Here is an 18,460-nt window from a genome sequence, read left to right on the forward strand (position 1 = left end):
AGACAATGCATATATTATTATTAGAGCATGTTTGTTTGCATGTTCACCACAAGTACGTGTGGTTAATGCAGACCTGATTACTTGCAAAAAGGTATCTATTTTGGTGTTTGAACATCTTAACACCTGTTTTATTGCCAGAGAGGGTAAAACCTATTCTTATTTGTCATACTTTTATACTGGGAAAAAAAATCCCATGACATGAAGCATATTTGTTGATGTTTTAGTTGATTGGATGGTTTTGTAACCATGTCAGTTGAAAGATGCAGCAGCAGCAGAGAGAAGTGGAAAGAGTACTGCAGGGAAATACGGGTGAAGGGCATGCTCATGCCCCAGAGACCATTAATGGTCAAGGGACGAGAAAAATAGTTTATTGGCAGGGACGCATTGTGCTTATGATCGGTAATGACGATGAAGGCAATATACAGTCATGCAAGTGGATTGCCATCAAATCTAAATATTGCACATAAAGCTCTGGTGGCATTTGAAAATAGGCTTACAATAAATGTTTTAAAAGGAATTTGCAAGGTACAATTCTTATTATACGCGTAGGCTTTGTTTTTTCGCTCCATGCCCGTGCGGTCCGGTTGCAAATGTAACCCCTTCGCGCTCATTGTCGCTCCGCGCACGAAACGCCGCAAGCACTGCTTACAAAACACCACGAATCTTAACAAATCTACATTTACACGAGATCGTGTAGAACAAGGGGGGGGGGGGGCGCGTGGGTGGGCAAAGGAGCACAACCCCCACTACGGGAGACTGAACCCGAGCACCACACACACAAAAGACAAAGACTCCCCGGATAGCCTTAACAGAATGTTGGGACAAGTGCTGTTAGCGAGCACCTATGAAGGCCGGAACGGCACACGAGGGGGTGGGTGGCGAACACCACGCCCGACCGCCTTTGTCTCCCCAGTGGCGATGATTACACATCCCACCAGGTACTCAATTGAGGTCCAACTAGGGGAGGCCCATGACCGGTTCAGATAATCGTCACCGGTGTTGGCCGTGAGCGGGAATCGAACCCTGGTCGCCGGGTTCGTATCGCAGCGCGCTAAGCACTGGATAACCGCTCCCCACACACTATCCAAACACCCCCCCCCCCCCAACACACAGAGACTCCCACACAAAGCCACGAAGACAGACGCGCAGAGCGAGCGATAAACACATCACACAGGCCAGTGAGCCACACAATGACCCCATTTGTTGGCACAGGATCCACGAGTGACTTCCGTAACGATGCTCCACTTGCTGAAGCAGGGTCGGTCCCAGGATTTCGCTCCCTTCCCAACCCCCCGCTGCTTACCCCCCCCCGTTTAATGAATCACAAAGCAGAGCTTTTAGCGATTGCTCTCTACGGTACGCTGTGTTGCAGGTGTGAGTCCATGTGCGCGCGCGCGCGGTGTTCTATTTAAACAGCGCCGCGTATCGCCGGCACCTGGCGACCCGGGTTCGATTCCCGCTCACGGCCAACACCAGTGACGATTATCTGAACCGGTCCCGGGCGTCCCCTAGGTCGACTCAGCCTCAAATGAGTAGATGGTGCGATGTGTAAACATTGCCACTGGGGAGACAAAGGCGGTCGGGCGTGGTTGTTGGCCCCCCCACCCGCCCACTCGTGTGCCTCAGTGCCGGCCTCCGTCGATGCTACTCGCTAACAGCACTTGCCCACACAGTCCGTCGAGGCTACACGGTGGTGGGGAGGGGGGAAGCTTTGTCTTTGTTGTGGCGTTTAAAGAGCGCGCGTGTTGCCGGCGCACTCTGGGAGCGCAGCAGCAGCTACAACAGCTACAGCAGCAGCTACAGCAGCAGCTACAGCAGCAGCAACTACAACAGCTACAGCAGCAGCTACAGCAGCTACAACAGCTACAGCAGCAGCTACAACAGCTACAGCAGCAGCAGCAGCAGCTACAGCAGCTACAACAGCTACAGCAGCAACTACAGCAGCAGCAGCTACAGCAGCAGCAACAGCAGCAGTTGCAGCTACAGCAGCTACAGCGGCAGCAGCTACAGCAGCAGTTACAGCAGCAGCAACAGCAGCTACAGCAGCTACAGCAGCAGCTGCAGAAACTACAGCAGCAGCTACAGCTGCAGCAGCAGCTACAGCAGCAGCAGAAGCTACAGCAGCAGCTACAGCAGCAGCAGAAGCTACAGCAGCAGCTACAGCAGCAGCAGAAGCTACAGCAGCAGCTACAGCAGCAGCAGAAGCTACAGCAGCAGCTACAGCTGCAGCAGCTGCCGATGCTGCTGCTGCTGCCCGTGGCGAGCAAGGTGGTGCTGATGCGGCTGTGGCTACTGCCGCTGCTGTTGGTGGCGGCGGCGGCGGTGGCTCCGCTCAGCCTCGCTGCTCACAGCAGCGAGAACGGTGATGATGATGATGATGCTGGTGATGCTGGTGGTGGTGTGAGCCTGCCGCTTGCTCGTCAACATCCCTTCACGCACGTCGCTTTCAGCGCTGTTCTCTTCCACTCTCTCTCTCTCTCGCTGTCTGTGGCCGTGCTTGTGAATGTCACGTGCTGGTTTACTATGCCTGCGTGCTGTTTAGCCGATTGCACCGCTGCCACGTCCGTTTGGAACTGTGATTGTGAGTTTGCGTGGAGATGCTCATTTGTTTTCATCTGTGTGCGCGGTCGCGTGAGCTTTACAAATATATATTTGGTTGCATGTGTTAGTTAATGTGTGTGTCGGGTAAGTGTGGGGAGCGGTAGTGTAGTCGTTGGCGCGCTGCGCTACAAACCCGGCGACCCAGGTTCGGTTCCCGTTCCACGGCCACCACCAGTGATGATTATCTGAACCCTGTCTTGGGCCGCCTTTAGGTCGACTCAGCCTCAAACGAGTACCTGGTGCGTTGTGCAAACATCGCCGCGAGGGAGACAAAGGCGTCCGGGCGTTCCCGGCCTTCATAGGTGCTCGCTAACAGCACTTTCCCCCAAAAGTCTGTTAAGGCCAATATGGGTACCCGGTGCAGTGTGTAAATGTCAGCATTGTGGAGCATTGGGAAAGCGGACAGCACTAGCCCCAACAGTCTGTTATGTGTGAGAGATTTGTCTGTGATATGACCTGCATCTGTTTTCTCTCTCAGGATCGTCGAGCGCGCACTGGACACACCGTGGTATGTAACATTGCACGACACAATGTTACTTTCAACAAGTGTGTGTGTGTGTACACGTTTTCCCGTGCAGCAATAACCGTTAACATTGCCGCGTTATCAAGCCAAGCGTGAATGCACCGCTGCACGATACGAGTGGCACTGATAAGGCAATTCGGGGCGTTTGCGTGAATACTTGCAGGCAGGTAGTTTCCACGAGGTTCACTGGGTTCTCATCCCCGGCCTGATGCATGCTCATGCTGAAATGCTTTGGAGAACAACACGCGTGATGCAGCGAACGTGCTGTTTTCAGTTACTCTTTGGTTCTATTTGGGTAAAGTCACGTAGGTGAAAATAAAATAACAAAAAAATAACAAAAAATCACGACGTTTCGGCCACAACACAAGCGGCCTTCATCAGGTGAAGGGACGAGACTGTCTGGTAGGACAGCGCTGTTCTCCAGACAGTCTCGTCCCTTCACCTGATGAAGGCCGCTTGTGTTGTGGCCGAAACGTCGTGATTTTTTGTAAATGTATTTATTTATTTTCACCTACGTGACTTTACCCAATAGAACCAAAGAGTATGGATCCTAGCAGTCACGAAAGCTTTAAATCTAGAATTGTTTTCAGTTACTTGCAATTATGCATCGAATGCCCTCTGTGGCCTTTATTATTTGTAACTGTGAGTCACTATTGAGATCCCATCAAGGCACCCCTCTCTTTCGTGAGGGAGACACTTTGTGTCAAGCCAACAAATTCCCGTTATATTGGAGAAAACTGGCATCTGCCATTGGAGTGTGGACTTTCCGCCACCGACTCAGAGCCACCAACAGCGCCCGCGTGCCAGGTCAGTGCTTGTTTGAACAGTGAGACACCGCCTCATGCACGGATGTGTACACTGCATACACTGTATATATATTTACATTCCGTAACGAAAACCCAACACCAACACTTCAGTGTTGAACTCTCCTCCATTCAAGTTAAGACCTATATAAAAAATATATGAATAGGTGTTACCCTTTATGGCAATAAAACTGGTGATAAGATGTTCAAACACCAAAATAGATACCTTTTTGCAAGTAATCAGGTCTGCATTAACCACACGTACTTGTGGTGAACATGCAAACAAACATGCTCTAATAATAATATATGCATTGTCTTTGAAACGGATTGGCCTACACCAGAGACAGCTTTCTTTATGGCCTAGTATCACCAGTGTCACATCAGAGAAGGCCAAACGGCGAACAGTACAAAGGTAATGCAAGTATCAGATCATTTATAGCTCGGGGTGAGCAGCTATGTCATGGGACCTTTTCGCCAATATGAAAGGATAAAAAAAATATATAGGTTTTACCCTTTCCGGCAATAACAATAATTACATTTATAAAACAGGTGTTAATATATTCTTGGTTGTTTCGGTAAAGTCACGTAGAAGGGAAATAATAAAATATTAAACATAAAACAATACAATTATCACGACGTTTCGATTGCAACACAAGCAATCATCATCAGGTGTGAAAACCACAGCAAGAAAAAAAAGACCACAGCAAGAATTTTTTCTTTTTCTTGCTGTGGTTTTCACACCTGATGATGATTGTTTGTGTTGCAATCGAAACGTCGTGATAATTTTATTGTTTTATTTTTTATATTGTATTATTTCCCTTCTACGTTACTTTACCGAAAGAACCAAGAATATGAATCCCTGCAGTCACGAAAGCTTTAAATCGAGGTGTTAAGATGTTTCAATGCCAAATAGAAACCTTTCACGAGGAATCAAGCCTATGTCATTGCCAGAAAGGGTAAAACCTGTTCTTACTCTTCATCATTTGATATGGGCACAAACAAAAAGGGTTCCATGATAAAGTCAAGACGGTATACAAAATAATGTCACATCTGCGGTTGGCTGCCTCTGCGTGGTCTAAACTGCCTTACGGTGTCGACAGTGAATGCGGTAGGGCGACCACCGCAAATAAATCCTTGGCAACAAAAGTCCCCGAATTATGGGGATTAAGTCCACCGATGCTGACTCATGTCCATTGAGGCAGCCAGGATCCCCAGGCTCACTTTGATGTTAACCTGACCACGCTTGTGTGCCCCGAGCACACACGGGCAGTAAGCAGTTGTCGCTAGGCTTTTTTTTTGCCGAACCAGTGAGGCTCTCTCTCTCTGTGGTTGTGATCCCTGTCCTTCTTTGCGCAAATCTTGCTTTCCGTTTTCGTTTCGAGTAGTCGACACCGAGGAATTGTGAGGTGCATGGCTGAGAATAAATTACATTTTGGAAAGTGAGGGAGTTGGCTGGGATCAACATGCACACCGGTTAAGTAAACTTGGCACATGGGCTGAAGGTCACATTGCGGTAAACTGTTGGTTATTAATACATCTCATCGAGCTGCACTACAATAAAAACACACACACTTCCGCATCCATGATACACGTTGCAGAGACTTTTTCAAGAGGTAATGCATCTCGATAGACCAGCAGCGTTCACTGATTCTCAGAGGGGGAATCTTTCGCCGGTAAGACATTCGTATGTGGGCTGCCACACATTTGAAACCGTTGGGGTTAGACAGCACGACGATGGGGGGTGTTTCACTCGTTGTGTATTTTTGATTTAAAGCTTTCGTGACTGCAGGGATTCATATTCTTGGTTCTTTCGGTAAAGTCTCGTAGAGAAGGGAAACAATAAAATAATAATTATTGTTTTATATTTTTATTATTTTATTGTTTCTCGCTGTGTATTATCAGGGGCCGCACTAAACGCCACCAGGGAGCGCCAGTGGCCCGCGGGCCTTGCAATGAAGAACACTGCAATAGACCAATGCTTTGTTAAACTAGGGGCGATGAACCGTGTACAAAGCGTCGATGTTCCGCAGGTGATGGCGGTCAGGTGACGTGGCCCACCACGATTCCACAGTGTGGAGGCTCCTCCCAGTCTCCTGTCAACATCGACAGTCGATTGGCCAACGTGGACAACACCCTGCAACCCATCGTTCTCCACGGATTTGAAAGTCTCAATGCCGCCTATAGGATGAGAAACAATGGGCACACAGGTATAGCGAACGCCAAACCGGTCTATGCATTTATCATCTTTTTTTACAGCTGGGTAGTGGTATTGGTAGGGCCCTTGCTCGCTCAAGGTTTCACGTTGGTATCCCAGTTGTAGGTTGATGGTCATTCTCTCAGAGTAACACAAAACCAAAACGGGCACCGAATTCTGCGCGAGATTATTTCACACCTTGAGAAAGACCTGGACGTAACATTGACCAAGGGAGTATTATTACACACGAAACACATCACACCCAGAACGTAAACATTTGCAATACAGGGCAGCCACAGTTTTAATAGTTTACAGATGCCATTCAGGCCAGACCTTTGCCCGTGTAGCTCGGGAGATGGCTGGACTGCTGTATGGGTAAAGGTCTGTTGATCTGATAGCAAAGGGTTATGTATCAATGCTTTTCTGCCAGTTAGTTGTACAATATTTGATGTCCATTTATCGAGTTTTGGGAAAGTTAACAGTGGTTGTTCTATGAATACAGATCACCACCATAAACATACTAAATTTCGTCAGCTGGTTCAGGGTCCATTTAACGATATGCTATACTTCCCACTTCTTTTAGCAGGGAGACATGAAACTCAATTTAAAATTTCAGGCTATGATTTTGGCATGGAAGTCATGGAAATTACAAATTTGATTCAAGCGTATGAAAATTTGTAAACGGCCGTTGAACACTAGATAAGGAACGTCCAGGTTTGGACTGGGGCAAAATAAACAGCCCTGGCAACCACGAGCATACGGCCTGCGCAAAATAGTATGATAGTGGCACAGAGGTGGAGACACGCTTAGAAAATAACCACCACACTTCCTTCATTTCTTCTAAAAAAATGCTGTACATCAGAGAGGGACAGCGCTAACCTTATTCTTACTGTCAATTTTACGAAATATGGCCGTGACAAACAGTAGCCTCTGTAATGATAATTGCATCTGTACTTACTCACAGATGCCTCACTGGGTGTTGACTCGTTTCAGGAGTGTCTTATTTGAGATATTTGGAAAACTATATTTGGAATTTTTTTTTGATTCTCTGAGGATATCCACACATCCTCGCAGCGGCTTTTGGCTGGCCATCCAACAAAGACGGTCACTGCATCGCGCGCTTTCAGATGCGCTTCAGCTCTTCCTTCCTATATTAGGATGCCACTGGAGCTATGCACTTTTAAATCTAGATTCAAAACTAATTTATTTAGAACTGTTTTTTGTGTTTAGTTTGTTGTCCTTCCCCCCACCTCTGATGAGCACGGTTGACTACGTACAGTGCGAAAGAAGTTCAACATACATACATATGAAGAAGTTCAACTTCCATACACTATATACACACACGAGCGATTAACGTTCACACTCTGTGGATAGATAGCCAGCATGTCATTGCAATGCAGCTGGGATTGAAATGCATGCCCTGTCTCAACCTGTGTGTTCAACCCACCCCACGTTCCAAGTCGCTGGATCACAAGCTGCGCCTTTGAATGCAGCGGTTTTGCACCGTGTCCCCTCCCCCCATCAAAGCAATAATTGTCGATTGGGGTCACCTGTTACAGCTCATAGCAAGGAGGGCAGCCACCTGGCCGAGCGGCAGCAAATTTACCACTTGTTGCTGAGGTTCACAGTATGAAGCCAGCAGCGTTCCTGGTTAATACGGTTGGGTTTAGTAACAGTGGATGTTAAAGATCCTGCGATGTTATACTGAAAAGTAGGAGGCCCTGTGTGCCAGAATGAGCCTCCAAATTTGATTAATTACGTGCAAATTTCTTAATCGGGTTAAACCACGTAACATAGTCCCCCCCCCCTTGCCGGCAGACTATCCATCTGTAAAAAAAACACAAACTGCGCTTTCGGAATAAACTTGCACCCGAATGACGGCGAGAATACCGCACACACTAAATTGTCGTTGCGTTAAACCCTTTCCCGTTCTGAGACGTCTGCAAGTTGCAGGGTGGGTGTCCCGTTCACCGCTGGATCTCAGAACACGGAAACGGTTCAAGTTAATTTTATTTAGAGAGGCATAGCGCCGTTGTTCTTAAAGGCATTGTACTCTGCAGAAAACCAAAGCGACAGGACCGCACTCTACATAAAAGCGGCCGCCAAACTGTGGCACACACCCTCCCCCGCATGGCCTTGTGGGAGCCTCGGTTCCGATGCCGTTTCGTTTTCGTTTTTCTGTCGGTTCCGAGCGGAAGAAAAAAAGATGACGTGCACGTACGTCATCGGAACGGGAAAGGGTCCGAAAAGAGATATTGCGGGCATTGGCTGCGCTCGTCGTTTTCCCACAGTCAAGGTGTACTTGCCCGAGTCTATGAGCGTCACCACCGGGCTCCCGTCCGAGCACACGGCCTCCCAGCTGCACCTGCACTGGGGCGCGCGCGACGAGGAGCCTGGCGGCTCGGAGCACACGGTGGATGAGCAGCGTTATGACGCCGAGGTGGGCGCAAGAAAAAAACTGCGTTGCGCGATCTTGGCGCAGCGTTTGTGGGCAATAACACGGACGGGAACCTCCGTCCTGTGCCTCCGCATACATACAAAATGCGTTTCAGTCCGTCGACCTTACTGGCTTTCCAGAAGCAATATTGTCCAGCGAGCATTTGTTTCAGAAAGCACACTCTTGATTTGTTTCAACCTCCTGGGTCTCATCAGCAGTCCAGGCTTGTTAATTAAATGCTGTTCGGTTGCCAGATATTATTGGTAAGAGTACAGTCTCAACGACAGGGGCCTGTTTAAGAGGTGGGAGTATGGGAACCGTTAATCATTAACGGGTATCTCAAGGGCAAAACTTAAGGGACCAAGGCAAAGGAAACTGCTGAGTGAAAATGTTCATATCTGTAGTGCAAATGTCACACCATCACCACCACTAGCAAATGCCTCATTTCCATGGCACGTTAAATGTGTCCCTTACCATGCTGTTCCTGGGCCGTTTCCATCCTGTGGAATCCACACGATTGAAAAAGGCGACGACGTAACTATACCATGCACGCAGTTGTCAGTCTTCTTGTCTCTGGGTCAACCTTTAAACCAGCCACCATGTCATGAGATCCACATGGCAGTTAGATCATGTCATGAGAGGCATACACATATTAACTCAGCAGTGTAGAGCTGTATTAATCAAACAAATAACTGCATGGAGTATGAATTGCATTAATAAAAAAATAAGGTTATGTTGCTGTTAAAACCTTTTCCAATTGAAAAGCAGCCAAATAAATTAGAGGGTTATCCAAAACTTGGTGATTCAAAAACAGCAATGAAAGTATTTTTCCTTGCAAGGCAATGCTATTGTTACCATGTTACATTGCCTCCCCTCCCAATGATGCCGTTACGTGCAACATATTGCAATTTTACATGCCACATTGCACGTGACATCCCATCATGTGACTTGGATCATTAAGCGTATTGATAATTCAACACTTCTAATGACAAATGCATGTTGGAAAGCATTACAGAACCCATGCATATACACGGTGTTCTTGTTTAAACCAAGGACCGGTTACAATTAAAAAGCCAAGTGCCTCTCTGCTCTAGTCAGAATGGACCAGCACGCAATTCTGTTGGCAGCCCTAAGCCAGCATTTAAAATTCCACATTCCTCTTTTCTCTGGTGTGGGTCACTCTTCCCACAGAACAACCATTGATGACATGCTACTACTATTTACGATATTTATTTTACCAGGTAATATAGCTCTTTTTCAGAAGTGACCTGGTCACAAATTATCGCTCAACAAAGTGGCTTATCATGTGGAAATGTATAGCAGCCAAATAGTCTAAATGCATGTTTCTAAATGTGGAGGGAAAAATCCACGTGACCACGGCGATAACGTGCAAACTGCAAATATACAGGCATCAGGGTCGGAATTGAACCCACGACCTCCTGTATATCAGGCGAGGTAGTTAACATCTCACCACTGTAGCGCCCATACAGTCACATCTCTGAAACGTATTTATACCTGTACAGCTAGTTTAAGCCAAACCGGCAAAGAGAATGGGACTTTTTGCAGGTGTTTGGATCTGGTCCAAATTATTGTTTTGGCTGTGCCAACTACAGAACTTTTAGGCACTTTGCAGACCCCCTACTTAGCCTTTCATGGACACCCTAATAACGACTGCAGTCCCCTGGACGTTGTGACCCTCGTGACCCTACCATGGCTCGTAGAGAAACGAGCCATGGTAGGGTCACGAGGTTTAGAGTAGAAAGTGCTTCAACGCGAAACACGCACACACGTGACACACGTGGTCCCATTGCAGATGCACGTGGTACTTTACAACTCGGAGAGCTATGCGAGTGTGGCCGAGGCTTTGGGAAAGCCCCAAGGGCTGGCTGTGCTTGGTGTCCTGCTGCAGGTAACGCTATCAGTAATACCAACACCACTGCTATCATCATCACCACCACCTACCACCACCAAAAACAAAGACCCCCTCCCCCCCCCCCACGTATGAACTGAACAGACTGTCAGGGCAAGTGCTGTTATCGAGTAGCACCTGTGTGGCCAACACCACCTTTGTCTCCCTAGTGGCGATGTTTACACACCGCACCGGGTACTCATTTGAGGTTGAGTCGACCTAGGGGAGGCCCATGACCGGTTCAGATAATCGTCACTGGTGTTGGCCGTGAGCGGGAATCGAACCTGGGTAGTAGGGTTCATAGTGCAGCGCGCTAACCGCTACACTATCGCTTCCCGTATTGTTACATACATACACAAAGATAAAGATCCCCCATATAGCCTTATGTACTGTTAGCGAGCACCTATGAAGGCCGGAACGGTACACGAGGGGGTGGGTGGCCAGCACCACGCCCGACCGCCTTTGTCTCCCTAGTGGCAATGTTTACACACCGCACCAGGTACTCATTTGAGGCTCAGTCGACCTAGGGGAGGCCCGGGACCGGTTCAGATAATCGTCACTGGTGTTGGCCGTGAGCGGGAATCGAACCCGGGTCACCAGGTTCGTAGTGCAGCGTGCTAACCGCTACACTACCGCTCCCCACATGTATGCACGTACACACTCACATAGACACTTCGTTGAGCGATGATTTGTGGCCAGGTCGCTTCTGCAAAAAGAGCTACATCGCTCGTTGGGCCTTAGCTGATAAAATATAAAAAATGTGTTTATGTTTTAGATAGGCGAAGGTGTGGGAAGGCCGGGAGCACTTCCGATATCACTCGCCACCGATGTTAGCTGAAACCGAGAATCAAACTCAGGGCGCCACGTTCATTGTGCAGCACAACCTCATTATCAACATAGTGTGAGATTAAGTAATTGCCATCAGTGACCTTATCATGCACCTTCCAACGTCGTACAGATGGCTAAATGACTCGATGCCCAGATTCTTGTTTTGTGTGGCGTGTTGCAAAGATATGCGACCGATTGTTTTTGTCGAAAGCAACAAATGTTTAACACGTGGTAGGCTTTCGCGACCAATATCATCCATAATTGCGATTTTTTGGGGGTTAGATCGCGTAAATATATAAATGTGTCGTTAAACCCGCCACCACCCAACACAGCCAACTAGTAGGCCTCGGCAAGGTAAGGTAAAAACAACGAGCCTACCTTTACCCTACCTTACCACAATATAATCACTCTACCCTACCTTTTACCTTTCAGCAGGTAAGGTAAAAGGTTAAAAGCAACGAGCCTACCTTTACCCTACCATTTACCCTAACCCCATACAAATTACCCGATTACAGGGTAATTACTGGGGTACTACACATGAAAAAGGTTTATAACAGGTGAATGCTAGGCAGAGTGCTTTATTCATATAGAATACTCTCGATTATTCCAATTTTACACGCTTTGTTTAAACTCACTCTGTTGTCGTTGTTGTCGTTATTGTATCTTCAAATGTTGTAGCTCAATTTTAACCCACTTCCCAATGTGGTTTCGACTGCGAACTTGGTATACTTATGTCATACTGATGACAATACTATATTATATCATTAAAAATAAAATAAAAATATTTTTAAACATTATTTTTTATGTTATGTTTCGGCTTGGGTCTAATTGTCCACTGTCAACTGACGTTGGCTGTAATTGCCCACGGTCCCTTACGTTATGGCAAGCTTCGGGGCCACTTCCTGGAGTCGTGGAGTTCTGCCATTACTAGTAGGGTACATTTGATAAAAGCGTGTTTTAAAAAAAAGTTTTTTAAAAATATTATTTATTAAATGGAGGCCACGGACTGCGCCACGGAGCTTTTAGCGGTAAACAAGGCACCGTATTTACCGGGTAATACTTCGTGCTACCTTTACCCTACCGGGTAATTCTTGGCATGTCGACATCTTTACCCATTACCCTTTTACCCGGTAAAAAAGGTAAATTACCTTACCTTGCCGAGGCCTGCCAACTAGTAAGGGTTGTGACGTAAACATACCGTGCCAATTCGTCACTAGTACACCGGTGCTTTGGAGAGCCAAGCCACAACATTTACAATCTGAGTACGACGTTTGGCCAGTAATTACAACTAGCTTAAATTTCGATTTAAAGCTTTCGTGACTGCAAGGATTCATCTTCTTTTGTTCTTTCGGTAAAGTCACGTAGAATGAGAATAACAAATAAAATAACACAATAAAATTATCACAACGTTTCGGCCACAACGCAAGCGGCCGTCTTCAGGTGAAAGGAACCTGAAGACGGCCTCTTGCGTTGTGGCCGAAACGCCGTGATAATTTTATTGTGTTATTTTAGTTTTTATTCTCATTCTACGTGACTTTACCGAAAGAACCAAAGAAGATACAACTAGCTTCATCAGGCGACAGCTAGATTTTAACCACATTATCACCATTATGGATGATATTGGTCGCGAAAGCCTACGTCTTATACTCGTGACGAAATGACACGTTCAGTTTACGTGACAACCCTTCCTAGTTGGCTGTGTTGGGTGGTGGCGGGTTTTTTCACGACACATTTATATATTTACGCGATTTAACCCAAACCCCCTGCCCCCTCCACTTATGAGTAACAAATGTCATGAATTAATACCCAGGTTCCTTAGCCATTCGACGGTGTTGCTCGTGACCTGATGATTTTCTTCGGTGCCACCGACTCGATGGTGTTGGCGAGCAGCAGGTGACGATACTTGGACACGCAATTTTACCGCGAGCGATAAACATTTGCCGTTGTGTGAACAGGTCGGCTCACAGGAGCACCCGGCCTTCCAGAAGATTGTCGATGGACTTAAGAATATCAAGTACAGCAGTGAGTTCTAGTGGATGTTGTCTTGAGCGTGGGAGAAGCGCCCTGTGGAACACACCCGTGGGTCTCTGCAGGCCAACTTACCCTCCTCGAGTCTCTCTGCCTTATGGACAGTTTCTTAGCCGAAGTTTTCCCCCATCCTTTCCAATCTTGCACTTAAATCTTAATGTATCCATACAGTCTCTCTCTCTCTCTCTCAGCCGCACTATTGTTTAAGTTGTCTTCTTTTTTCTACCTCTTGGTTTTTAAAATTGTATTTTCTAGTGTCCTTTAAATAGCCAGCTGGTTCAGTGGTAGAGAGAGTGCATCGCAATCGACAGGTTGCGATTTAAAATCCTTGGTTGAGGGTTGAATCAGCCCATCGTCCATCTGGGATTGGCAAAATGAGTACCACTTTATGGGGAAGTCAACAGCGGATGTCTTATGCTATGGATCACTCACTCCGGCCACAGGAACGTGAAATTTCCACTACTGGCGCAGGGCCCTCAATGGTAATTAACGCTTTCCTGTTACTCTTTGGTTCTATTCGGTAAAGTCACGTAAGTAAAAATAAAATTACAAAAAAAACTAAAAAATCACGACGTTTCGGCTACAACACAAGTGGCCTTCATCAGGTGAAGGGACCGGACTGTCCAGAGGACAGCGTTGGAGTGAAGACAACCAAGCCCAGGTCGCATCCTTTAAGCTGTGTGGGAAGAAAACAAAAAACGCCTTGACAAAGGAATTAGCATAAAATGATGGGGGGGGGGGGAGTTTACATAATGTTGGTGTGAAGGGAAATAAGCTGCTGTGAAAGTTTGGGATACCACTACTTGAATAAATATACTGTACCATTGAAAATTAGTTTAATGTTTGGTTTGATTTAGAACATCTTTCCAATGATTGCTTAATTTGAAACCATCCTCTCGGTTGAAATTGTGTCTGTGTTTGTAAATCTGAATTGCCTCGTGGAGAAATCTCTGATAAAAACCCGTGGGTTTGTAGAGAACCTTGGTATCGGAGAAAACGATATCGTGATCACCCACAGCGTTGTAACTGTTACTCAATTGAGCAGTGTGGCACCTTGTATTTGCTGCTGATGAGATTTGTGTTTTTGTGCACGAACACACACGCGTTTTTTAGTTCTCAGAGCAGTTGCCGAGGCCCCGCACGTAAAGCGGCAACCAGCAAACTACACCAACTAAGTTTTTTGTTGTTGTTTAACGGATTAAGAGTTCAATGTCTTGAATCGAGTGGGGTTCTGAGAACTCGCGGGAAACCGCGTGCTTTCCGGTGCGAGCAGATCAGGCTACGGACGTGGGCCCCTTCGAGGTGCGATCGCTGCTGCCCCCCGACCTGGGACGATACTTTCGCTATGACGGCTCCCTCACGACGCCTCCTTGCACCGAGGGCGTCAGCTGGATCGTCTTCAACCAGACCGTCAGAGTCGGCGTCCAGCAGGTCCGCCGCACACTCACGGCCATCGCGGCCACCGCGGTGAAGAGTCGGGTCGCCGCAACATGCAGGACTGGATTAACCCATAGGCTAATAAGGCCATCGGCCCTCGTACTTTGTGAGAGCGTGGAATTTTCTTCAGAAAGCCCTTACTGAAGTCTCATTTATTGTATTTTTAAAGTGTCCCATATTTAGACTTTCGATCAATTCCTTTGTATGCGTTGCACGAAGTATTACCCGGTAAATACGGTGCCTTGTTTACTGCTAAAAGCTCCGTGGCACAGTCCGTGGCCTCCATTTAATAAGTAATATTTTTTTAAAAACTTTTTTTAAACACGCTTTAATTAAATATACCCTACTAGTAATGGCAGAACTCCACGACTCCATGAAGTGGCCCCGCAGCTTGCCATAACGTAAGGGACCGTGGGCAATTACAGCCAACGTCAGTTGACAGTGGACAATTAGACCCAAGCCGAAACATAACATAAAAAAGTTAAAAATATTTTTATTTTATTTTTAATGATAGAATATAGTATTGTCATCAGTATGACATACGTATACCAAGTTCGCAGTCGAAACCACATTGGGAAGTGGGTTAAAATTGAGTTACAAGATTTGAAGATACAATAAGAGTAAGTTTAAAGGGAACACATGCCCAAAGTATGAGCAGAAAGAGTATTTGGCTGCTCTAAATTTCCACATGACGATAAGCCACTTCGTCGAGGTATCATTTGTGGCCAGGTCGCTTCTGAAAAAGAGCAATATGGCTCAGTGGGCCTTAACTGGTAAAATGAGAATAAAACATAGTTTAGTTTATTAGATCAAGATTCCATCTGCTGTACTACCACCTCCTTGCCAGTCCATAGCAAAGCAGGCTGGAAGTGCCAGGCCCTTGATGACATCTGCACGATCCATCAACCCCACATTGAGTAAGTGGTGCACCTCCCATACACAGTGAGTTATCTTTCTTCAACAAAGCCACTTTCCTGCCAGGGTGGTTTTACAAGGTACTGGCAGTGATCAACGATAAATGACTTCCAGAACCTGACAATGGGGTGGATAGAGACTAGAATCGACGACGGCTGACTGGAACCGATGGAGACGTTTCTGTGCCACGGAATCGGCCAGTAAGGCTGAACAAGCTTTTTGATTCGTTTTCAGCCGGGCAGCGGTGGCTCTGCATGCCTTTAATCGAGCACTGTGGCAGCAGTTAGGGTTGGTGGATCGCACAAACTCCCTTTCTGTGGGTGTCGAGGTGCCATTCCCTGGCTCACCAGGAGAAAGCAGTACAGCAAGTGGACAAATCGGTAACTGTTTCCATCTGTACGGGGATTTATCGTTCCCCCCTCGTGCGCGTGGCTTTTATCCGGATTCTCTGGTTTCCTCCCACTAATATAAACACTCATCATGAAATTTGTCTGAAAACCCAATGCAGGACCCTCCTGAAAAAGTCAAATGTCCCAGTGTGGCTCTGCTGGATTAATAAGTAATATTAAATTAAAGGTTGTACCACATATTGTTGGGCACAATATGTGTGTGTCCGTGTTGTTCCACATGAAGTCTATCAAGCACACCAAAGAAAAAACACATGCGAGAGCTGTACAGTAGGGCTGAACGATTTGGAGAAAATGTCTAATTGCGATTTGCATTGCAGATATTGCGATTGCGATTTAATTTGCGATTAATTTTTTTAAAGTCAAGCTTCAGTTCAATATTCACTGTGTAATAGATTTAAAACATGTGATGGAGCATTACAACATACTGTACCATCAAAATATGAACTGCTCTATATATTCTAATGCAAAGATATGAATTTCCTCCAACATGTATTTATTAAAAAATAAATAAATAAAACAATCAAACATAGAACAATTCTTAAGTTAAATGAATAAAGTTATAATAATAAAACAATTTCAATAAGAAAGTAATAGGACTTTTCAAATCCCCAAAAATCGCAGCCTTTGCGATTTGCTAATCACATTGTTTCAAATTGCGATTTCGATTTGAAATCGATTAATCGTTCAGCCCGACTGCACAGCACAACCAAAGGTGAGGCTGTGACTTGACTGACCGACTGAATCTGCAATGGAAGTACTGTTGGCTTTTTGTTTGTTCTGTCGCCGTGCCCTGACCCAGCTGGAGGCCCTCCGGACGGGCATAATGAGCACCCAGCAGAACGACAGCCAGCAGGAGCTCCTGGACGCCAACTACCGCCTGGTACAGGCGCTGAACAGGCGCTCCGTGCGCGCGTCGTTTAGAACGTCCATCGCCGTGCGCGGCAAGCCGGGCACAGGTGAGCGTGTGTGTGTGTGCGTGGGGAGCGGTGGTGTAGCGGTTAGCGCTACGCTGCGCTACGAACCCGGTGACACGAGTTCGATTCCCACTCACGGCCAACACCAGCAACGTTATTTGAACCGGTCCTGGGCCTCACCTAGGTCGACTTAGCCTCAAATTAGCACCTGGTGTGGTGTGTAAACATCGCCATTAGGAAGAAAAGGCGGTCGGGCGTGGTGCTGGTCACACCACCCCCTCATGTACCGTTCCGGCCTTTACAGGTGCTCGGGAGCAGCACTTGCCCCAACAGTCTGTTAAGGCTATATGGGGGATCTTTGTCTTTGTGCGCGTGCAATGAAGCGAGCATTTGGATGTGATGACACATTCTCTTGTTGAGCACACCTACAGTTGACGCCATCTGCTTGTGACGTCCTGACGGGCCAGAGTTTGTGAAAGATTAATGCTTCAGATCCTTCCGTTGAAAATGCATGCCGATGCATCACTTTCATTTGAAAGGAACCAAACGGGGTGCTTTGTTGAAACGTCAAAAGAAAATGATATTTTCTCGAGTGTTTATAACATTGTCGGTGGGATTTCTATTTTCCGGCCAGCTAGCGCTTTGCCGTCGACACTTCACTCAACCTGAGCCAATGGTGGACTTCCACATTCCAATGATAGTGCCAATTTATACGAAAGTAAATTTGACAACATCTAAGCAGATGCATTATTATTACTATTATTGTTGTTGTTATTGTTTGGTTAAATACTGCGGTGGGCAATGCCCCTGCCATTGGGCCAGGTTTCAAAGCATCAACATTTCAATTCTCTGCCTCTGGGTCTGTGATTTCTACAAACAGTTAGCAACACTACCATGTGGGCATTGCAGGTTCTTGAGCACAATTCTCAAGAGTAGGATATTGTTTGCAGGTGTCATAGCTCCTAGCTGCTACAGCTCAAGCATGGACTATTTATAACCACGGGAAAATAACAACTTAACACTTTAAAATAAAATGCACTAAAATAACTAGAGTTCCCATAAGTGACACTCATATGTTTCCTTTCCTCTGCTGTACCAAAGTGACAACACGAACTGCAGTTATTCCAGCCATTTGACAGTGTTAATGACAAGTCAAAGCCAACATTCAAAGTACAGGTGAAGCTGGATATATGCACATCTCTTGGGAGCAAGCGAGGTTGTGCTTATATCCAAAGTATGCCTGCATCAGAAGTTGCAGTTGCCTTCCGCCAACACAAGTGTAATGTAAGGGTGTTTTGCTTATACCAGAATTGTGCTTATAGAAGGTGTGCTCATATAAGCCGTTTCCATCTCGCAGCTCATGTAAGTCTGAACCCTTGTTATCACACACTCGTGTGAGTCTAGTCCATCACGAATGCGCCGTGCTGATCACACAGGGTAAGCTCTTTGGAGTAACAAAAC

General features: G+C 46.5%; 1 protein-coding gene across 1 annotated transcript in view; it reads left to right on the top strand.

Annotated features, from left to right (window-relative positions):
• The first annotated feature begins 1,365 nt into the window (after positions 1-1,365).
• Positions 1,366-18,460, top strand: part of LOC116957655 (uncharacterized) — a 32,933-nt gene continuing 15,838 nt past the window's right edge. The window contains exons 1-8 of the mRNA XM_032979999.2: positions 1,366-2,362; positions 3,080-3,109; positions 5,958-6,134; positions 8,413-8,561; positions 10,372-10,467; positions 13,251-13,317; positions 14,597-14,754; positions 16,885-17,041. Of these exons, the coding sequence (XP_032835890.2) occupies positions 1,537-2,362; positions 3,080-3,109; positions 5,958-6,134; positions 8,413-8,561; positions 10,372-10,467; positions 13,251-13,317; positions 14,597-14,754; positions 16,885-17,041 (1,660 nt within the window). The 5' untranslated portion in view covers positions 1,366-1,536. The remainder of the gene's footprint in view (positions 2,363-3,079; positions 3,110-5,957; positions 6,135-8,412; positions 8,562-10,371; positions 10,468-13,250; positions 13,318-14,596; positions 14,755-16,884; positions 17,042-18,460) is intronic.

The sequence above is a fragment of the Petromyzon marinus genome, chromosome 1 (assembly GCF_048934315.1).
Source record: "Petromyzon marinus isolate PM22_M1 ecotype Great Lakes invasive population chromosome 1, UKy_Petmar_22M1.pri1.0, whole genome shotgun sequence".
Classification (NCBI taxonomy): domain Eukaryota; kingdom Metazoa; phylum Chordata; class Hyperoartia; order Petromyzontiformes; family Petromyzontidae; genus Petromyzon; species Petromyzon marinus.